This window comes from Halyomorpha halys, unplaced genomic scaffold (genome assembly GCF_000696795.3).
Source record: "Halyomorpha halys isolate HHAL.00 unplaced genomic scaffold, Hhal_1.1 Scaffold466.1, whole genome shotgun sequence".
Classification (NCBI taxonomy): Eukaryota; Metazoa; Arthropoda; class Insecta; order Hemiptera; family Pentatomidae; genus Halyomorpha; species Halyomorpha halys.
In genome coordinates this window covers 281,808-291,042 of record NW_027112770.1, presented here as the reverse complement: position 1 = coordinate 291,042, position 9,235 = coordinate 281,808, and the positions used below count along the sequence as shown (strand labels likewise).

At 28.7% G+C, this 9,235-nt stretch overlaps 1 protein-coding gene across 2 annotated transcripts in view; it reads right to left on the bottom strand.

Annotated features, from left to right (window-relative positions):
- Positions 1-118: 118 nt before the first annotated feature.
- Positions 119-9,235, bottom strand: part of LOC106683101 (pumilio homolog 2) — a 152,829-nt gene continuing 143,712 nt past the window's right edge. For both annotated transcript variants that reach the window (XM_024361510.2, XM_067050538.1), the window contains one exon: positions 119-283. In XM_024361510.2, coding sequence (XP_024217278.2) covers positions 134-283 — 150 coding nt within the window. In that variant the 3' untranslated portion in view covers positions 119-133. The remainder of the gene's footprint in view (positions 284-9,235) is intronic.

The window sequence follows — 9,235 nt, the reverse complement described above, 5'->3', positions numbered from 1 at the left end:
AAAACAACAATAAAAAACATTATATTTATAATAAAATACCAATACAAACAACTAAATAACAACGTTAACAACTAAATAAATACTGAATAAAACCATATGGAACTAGGAAACCGTCAAGGATTTTCTGCATGAATTAATTACTTAATAATAACAAACAGAATATCTTACCTGAAGTACTCCAAGTCGAATCCCTCCACATTTGGTGTTCGTTTAAATTCAATATGCTTTTTGGTTCGTCTTTCGGTTCTTCTACCCCCCACAGCTTTTTGGCCGATGGTGCGATCTGAAAATCAATTTTAAGATTAGAACATCTATGAGCATTATAAAAAATAAAAATACTAAGAGTAGCATTTTATATATTAGCCATTTAGAATGAAAAGAAATGCTAGCATATAACATAGTTGGAATGCCACTGAACTTGTTAATCCAGGTATCAATATGAAGTTTCAAATGCATTAAGCAAAGTTATGAAGGCAATTGGAATGCGTTTAGCATGACATTGCCATGTCGTATAATTGGTTTTTTTTTCAGTTATATATGATTTTATATACATTCCATCGACGATAGTCTGTTCAAAACTGTACAGAGAAATCGCAGTACACTTTTTAGACCATCAAAAGTGGTCAGAACTTCCTTAAATGTCATAAACAACCTCTAATAAGCCATACTATGAATGAGTTTTCGACTTAATAATTTATTTAATTTTGCATTATTATCAATAAAAAAAAAAGTTTTTTCATTCTACCTGGCTCATATGTGGCGATCTACATATAAAGTTACGCCTAATAATAAATAAAAATAAAATCTGCTTCATAAATTTGTGACTTGGAGCAATAATAATCAACTTCCAATACCTAAATTCAGAAAAAAAAATTGAAACGGAAGAATTGCTCCAATCCACAAAAATAAAAAATGACTTTGCAATGAAAACCTACAATTAAATACTCCGCCATATCATACATGTATACATCGTTGGCTTACAAATAAAATAAACTAAATCAAAATTGAAGTTTTGTAATATTTGATGAAAAAACATTCTTTTGTAAATGTTATGGAAATAGTAATTTTATTTTTTATATAACAGATCTTTAAGATATTAATTTTTTTTTTTTAAACATTTTAGACAGGAAAAACCAAATAACTCAAACTAGAAAATCTTGACTTAATAATTGTGTTTCACTAGTAAACCAACAATATATATGATAAAATGTAAACCAATATTGATATTTTTTTTTTTTAATTTTGAGATTTAATCAATAAGAAAAATTATATTGTGGCGGTGTTTAGAGATTTTATAGTTCTTATAGATATACACTATAATAAAAAAAAATGAGGATAATAAACACACACAGAAAACAAATAAAAATTCACTAAATAATATTAAATGGACAAATTACTCACAATTGTTTGGTAATTAATGAATTTTAATTTTGGTGCATGAATAAGGGAATAATAAAAACTCTAAACATCGTCACAATATAGTGGCTTATTTTTAACTGAACCTCAATATCTTAAAAAATATATCATGAAATTTTAATATACAATATACAAACATATATAATACATAAATATATGATATATATGATCCAAAAGGGAGATTTTAGTATGGGAATAGTTGGGATAGAACCGAGCTATAAATGTTGTCTAGTGGAACACCTTTCTGAGGTCAAGAAACGGTTGAAGGACTTCTGCAAGGATGAGATCATAGTCCCGAATCTGGCAACCTATGAGCTGACATTATGGTTCAAACTAAATAACTTTTCGATATTACTGATTTTAACTTTATAAAAGAATCTGATAAATTCAATCTTCCTTTTTAATTATTATGAATTATTTAAACGAGTAGCTTAAGTGATTATTTATTTAAAATAAAAAAAATTTACACAAAATATATTTTTCCAGAATACCATACTATAGAGTGCGATGCAGAATAATTCGATGGATAAATACTAAATTATTCGTATATATTCAGATTTACATAATTTGAAATATTATACCATACATTTCCTGAAGTCGAAGAAATTCCTAATCTTATCGGCTTGGTTTGTTAATAAAAAAAATTATTAAATTGAATCACAAAATATAGTATATATATAGAAATTGTCGGTAGTGCAGTCAGTGGAGAAACAGTCAAACACAAGTATAACTTATTTTAGTTTTTTAGTGCAGACGTTCCAGCCTAAATTTCAGACATCCATTAAGATTTAGTGAGTGTGGATAGTCTCCTACGAGCCAACTTTGGCTCATAGCAGAATATTTACCCAATCAACACAGATGAAGGCCTAAAATTTAGGCCGTAACGTCAGCACAAATGAAATAAGTTTCACTTATTTGTGTTCATTACTCCACTGACCGCAACTCCGATGATCTGCCCATATTGACCTATAATCCGACAAACAACAAATACTTCATCATCGAATATATGATTTTAATTTTTGTATTTTTTAAAAATATTTAACGATATTCTATTTCATAAGCTAGTTAGTTATACTGGTGATGACAAGATAAAAAGAGTCGTATGCAGACTTTCATCACTACACCGACAAGTACATAATAATTATTGTTGGAGTTTTTTTTTTCTATTTTCTTACCCCCCTTCCAAAAAAAAAAAAAACACCAAAATTTAAAGAGTAGAACAAAACTATGAATACAATCACTGAGAGTTCATTTTGGTTATAATTAAATCTATAAATTAAAGCCATGATCAAAATTGAATTTATACAAATTCACTTCAAAGTTCTCAAAAATAACCAATGAATAACGTCAGCTTACAAAAAAGATTTCTCATCATAACTAATATCTTTTGTAATAACAAAGCAAGAATAATTTACAATATAAACAAGAATTATAATAGAAACAAGAGGAGAACGAACAATTTATGCTAGAGAAGAAAAATACTTGGCAAAGACATTTGAACTTCAAATAACGTTGGCAAAAACAAATTATTCCCAACAAAGGTTCTTATGACTTGTCAGAGATAAGTGAAAAAAACAAACAAAATACATTGAGCCGCCATGCCCGTAGCAAAGATCCATCTAAACAATAGGTCTAATTGTTAATTTCCGGCTTGTTAATGTGTGACTTGAAGGGAGCCTTAGAATTGGACGTACTATACCCTTGTTAAAATCCATATTGCGTACCCTGTCAGTTTATCTTACCAACCAACTTTATCGAATTAAACCGTTTAAAATTTTAATTTTTAATGTATGAAAGATTTACAGGCAATGTACTACATTATTAAATAAAATTTAATATAGTTAATTTTAGGTATTAAAAATGCGCTAAAGTATGTTTGAAACGATAACAAAATGAACTTCTTGAACAGCAATTATGAGGATATAAAAATAACAAAAAAAGAAAGCAGTTGTGCCTTTGAAGTACAAAAAAAAAAAAATTTAAGGCATTAAATTTGAAACGAAAAATGAGGTTCAAAAATTTTGTTCTATATATTTAATGACACAATTGGTATTTTATGTATAAATTAAAAACAACCAATTGCATAGGGAATGACAAATAGATACAATGGAGGATTAGATAAAAAAAAAAAAAAAGATTCATAAATTTCCATCCCTAGTTACCTACAGTTAAAGGAGTAGAGACTTATAACTTGGGAAACCCAACCACAACCCGAAGACTAGCTCAGGCTAGATTCTATATTTATTAGTTCTGTTATTGTCACGCTAAAATTTTATTTTATCTTAATTTATTTCTTTTTTTCTTTTCATCTTTTCCTTCAATTCGCTTTTTTCCCCATTATAAGTCAATTATTTATTTTGTTAAATTCATAAATGTCATTGTTTTTGTTATTAATTTTATTTTTATCATTTATTAAGAATTATTGTTTTATTCTATTTATTTTATTTAAATGTTTAGTTTTATTAACAACATTGTATATAGTTGGGGATGTCTTTTGCGTAAGACTATACTCCCCATAATCAATTGTTAAAAAAAAATTGTACCTTTTACATTAACCATGTAAGGCCCCACCAAGCCGATCTGGTATCAAATAAATAAATAAGTATAAATTAACAGCACAAAAGAATCAGTTGTTAAAAAAAAACCTGGTGTTCTATAACTAGGTAACATTTTAAGAATCTATAATAGAAAAATAATAATTACTTTCGTTTTGTTTACACAAACAAAGCCGGTACGGTGCGCGAGCGACAAAACATTCACCTACTATCCTATTTCGAATAGAAATTAATTAAGTATTACTTAGTACTTACTTAAGTACGTTAATTATGTTACTAGTACTAGTACTACTTGGTTACATAAGTAATTTAGGACTTAAATTAGAAATTAATTACTAAAAGTTGTACGATTGTTATAATTTCCCTTAGAAGATACTTTACATATATAAGGTAAAACTAGCTATTGCCATTTTCATTGTGGAAATATGAACTCTAAAATAAAACTGTATAACATTTTACGAACCTGAATATTGGACATTAATTTTTCCAAGATCTCGGGTTTTTCAATAGTGTATAATATCTTCTATTCCTGAGAATCTATTTTAAACCAGGGAAAATATCCATTCTTTAGTTAATTATCAAACTTTTCAAAGTTCATATTTAGGTATCTAATTTTCATTAAATAAAAAATGAATAAATAAATAAAAGATGGTTATTAATCTTAAATAAACTAGATCAAAGTTACTTTAGACGGAGTTTTTTTAAAAACAAAATTCGGACATTTAAGCCATGTCAAATGTTTTTTGAGATAGGCTGACAACAAACGCACCGACCATTTTGTGAAGGCTATTATTAGACTTAGAGAACCTTAAAACCGTGCATTTTAGTTGAACTATGAAAATTTTTATGTATTTCCTATTATTAAATATTTCATAAAAAGAAAAATACTAACTTTATCATTTTAAATTTAAAAACCGAGTGTACGTAATAAGAATAATCATTGTTTTATAATAATGGATTCCCCATGATTCAGTACAAATGATTAAAAAATATTTGAAATTATTAAATATTTTCAAGTAATATTAGAATAAATCCTGGTGACAACACAATGTAAAGTTATCTTGTAAGATAACTTTTGAATGTTCAAATCTCCAAAATTTCTTATGGATTGATAAGTGACAAACAATAGATAGGTTTTAAATCTACATTTAACAAGTGGTACCACTGTTGTGACAAAAATAATACCTATTATGAAACCTGTAAAAAATTGAAGAAATTTTCTTAAGCTGACGAAGAATGACACATTCTTAAATTAATTCACGGAACCCAAGGAAGAGACATACAAAACCCCGGTTGGAAACCACTGTGGTAAATAAATTTGATCTGTAGAAATAGGTATATTTTAATATAAGGCAGAATACTCGCAAGAACAGCATTATTAACACTCTTCACTCGATCATCAGGATAAAGGTAAAAGAACAAAAGATGATTCTTGCAATACTAAATAATAATTATTTCCGAATCTACTTATAAAGATATGAGAAAAAATTATAAAATCTGGTAAAAATAACACTTAATACATATATATTTCGGTCTATTATATTAAGTTATTGTTAATTTGCAGGTATTCTATATACCGTACCTGATCGGAACATCTTTTGAAAATAACCACAAGCACGATTTCCCTCCCCTTTTAATTCCCTTAACAAGAAGGCGACACGGTTAGTGCATTGTTAGAGTCACGTAGCTCGCGAGTCATCAGCCAACAGGCGGTGACTGGGACCGCTGTCATTGTATAGAGCCTCCTCTCAAGGCTACTGTCTTCATGTATACACTAGTTCCAACAGTAATTCTTCCGACCTTAACAAATGGACTTAATTGCTTAGTGAAAAAAAAGGAGAAATTGTGATAAGAGCAGCGTCCAATTCATTAAGAAATGCGTCTAAAAATTTATTCACCATTATAATTAATAATCAAATAAAAAAATCGATATTTCATTTTAAATAAATCTGGTATCTCCAAAACTCTTAATAAGATAATAAAAATGGAAAAGGAAACTCTAGAATAAAGAAATTCTAAGCTCCTTGTTTTGCTAGACTACAATAGTAACTAACTCTAATAAAAAAAAAAAAAAATAATAAAAAAAGATTTGGATCAGGATTCCATTACAAATTTCATAGAATTGTCATCCCTTTTTTTCGATTGATTTCTCAAAACACATCTGCATCCTTAATTTTTTAAATAAATACTACTAAAACGTACAAATTTAAAGGTCTAATTTATTGACCGTACTCAAATAAAACGTTTTACTTAACCAGAGTGAAGTTCTGTTGTAACGCCACTTAACTAATTCAGAAACAAACTTACACTTAGGTAAACTAAATTAACAACTTAACTAAAACTGGAGTATGAGTCCTTAGGCATATTTTGAGGTTATGTTTCAATGCAATTAAACAATAAACCTACAGTTGCTGATAGTAATATAAAAGCCATTATGTAACCCGACATTAGAAAAGCATCAGTACCCATGTGAGCTGAATTTTCCTAATTACTTAACTGCCCGTTTATTAATACCGAATTTATTAAGCTTTCCTCTTAGCTATAAAAACTCAGTTTCGTGATTTCTTTTGTTAATAACTTCAGTACCGTGAATGAACCGACGACCCCTAATTTCGCTAATTAAAAAAAAATCTCAAAAACCTTACTAACTAGACTGATACATAAATTGAATTTTAAATTGAACTCTATGGGATATAAGTAAGATTTATTTGTTAATTGAAATATGTTGCAACCACAAGGACAATAAATAACTAAGACTTAACTAACACAGTCGTTTTTGCTTACAAAGTATTTGTAGGAATTAAAAAGAAATAAAAATGCGCAAATATTTTTAATTCCTAATATATTTCATATCGTGAAATGGTGAACAAACCAAAACCGTTAACTTCAATCAAGAAAGCAATTCTCAAATATTTCACTCTGGGACAAGCCAAATTAATACTTTCAGCGTTTTCGAACCAATACAACAAAAATAATTTGTTGTCTAGAGACATTCAGATGTCTTATTAAACATATATTAATTAATAATGCAAACAACTATAGCTATGGATTGTTTCACAAATCATTAATGATGTTATAGCTAATTACATCCTATTGTTTTTAATTCAGATAAACTTGTAAATTATTGAAATTTACAACAATTACAATTCATATACAAGAATTACAGAAGAAAATCAAACAATGTTTATGTCTGGTCTGTTCACCAGATATTTCCAAAGAGTTATTTATGTCCACAGTTAACCATCCTTTTCAGATATTAAGTTGCTAAATAATTTTAAAGCGTTGATATTGGACTATTATTTATTTTGGATAAATAGATAATTCTTCATACTATAAAAGATGGTAAGAATGAAAAAAAAAAAAAAAATCCGCAGAGCTTTTCAGAATACCTACCTCAACAACTTAAAAATACCGCGTTCCCTGGGCAAGTTTCTGGAGTTCCAGGAACAGGGTTAAATCAAACTACTTTAACCTCAACTTGAACTGAGTTTAATTGCTCAGCATCCTCAATGTAAACATAAAACATTCCTTTTGGAAGAACGTTAAGTAAAGAAAAATGTGGTGCGGTGCGCGTATCACACAATTTCTACTTTTACATGAATATTATTACTTTTATATTTATATTTATCTTGTATGTTTTGAAACAGTTATTCCATTATTATTCAGGATGAAAATATGTATGACATATAAATATCTCAAAATTAAATCTAAGTATTGACATAAAAACCACACAAAAAACATTTATTTTATCTCTTGGTTAATTATTAAATTCTTCCATATTTTAAAATTATCCATTGTTTATTATTAACGACAATGAGAGATGGTAAATATTCTTTAAATAAAAAAAGAAATTTTGGGAAAAATTTATTTTACAAATAAAAAAATATTTTTTATGTTGCTATAAACATTTTTATTTGTGTTGTTGGGAGGAACGAAGTACATACAAAGTTGTTATAACATGCCAGGAACAACCTAAAATGTTATTTCAGTTTCGTAGGACATTTCGTTGTTGAGGTAGGCTGGTTCATCCAAACACTGGGACCATTTAGTTAACTTCGTTATTTGGCATCCCAAAAGACCTCAAAACGTGTATTCCATCGAAAATACTAATTCAAAAATTTTTCATTTGCAATACGTCACCTTATATTGCATGAATAAGCAAGTGAAACTAAAAATTTTATCATAGGCTAGCTAGTTTAGGATTAGATTTAAAGAGAGTGAAGGTTGTACAAAAATTATCTTCGATAGAACTGTTTGATTAAAGATAAATTTTTTTTGTTTGATTAAACCTCTATAAATAAAAGATCTTACCCAAAAACATCGATAAAACGAAACCTTAGCTTAGAATTTGGATTAATGAAAGTCGACTAATTTAAAATATCTAGATCAGTGTAATCTTCCAACTAAAAATTAACCTTCTGAATCTGCCGAGTCTATTTAGGTTCGAGACAACGAAGGGGGAAAGGGACCCGAAATAACGACATGGGAAAGAGTCCTGAACCAATTATACGACACTATTGGCATAACCACAGACCGGCAAAGGAGCTAAAATAGTACTTGTGGGGTATTATTAATACTATTTAGAATAGAGCAGAAGACCGATAGAAGATGGATACAATGGAGGATGGAGGATGCTAGAGGGGAAAGAAGAGAACGAGAAAGTGTGAGGGGGCTGACCTTGGCGGGGCAACGTCCCCTCGGCCTCCGCTCTATCTCTTCGTCGCCTTTAAATATAATCCACGCCGGCCTCTGTCTGCTCTCACAGCTCATCTCTATCCACAGGAGGTAATAACTATATTATTAAATTATTAATAAAGGAAAAAATATACATATTTACTTTACCTATCTATTTCAGGGCCAAAAGAGAAAAGCTATTTTTACCTCATAGAAGCAGTAAACAACCGAGTACCCTGGATAAACTGGAGTAATGTTCAATCTAATCCCTTCTCTAAATTTTTGAAGTTAAGACAGATGTTATTATACAATATATGGAAACATTACTTACAATTGTTGAATAAATGATGCATTATTATTAGTAACTTTCACAACAACTAACTCGCCCAAGTTTTACAATGATACCAAGAATGAAGTGGAGAGAGCTAAGCATGAGTTATATGTTTTTTTCCAGACTGAGTGATTTTTGCCCAGGTAGTCAATCAGTTTAGTATTTCATGCATTTATTACTGCCGTTGTTAATTGCGTCTAACGTCTTATCAGTTTGGAACATAAATTTAAATTATATAGATTCGATTTATTTGTAAAAA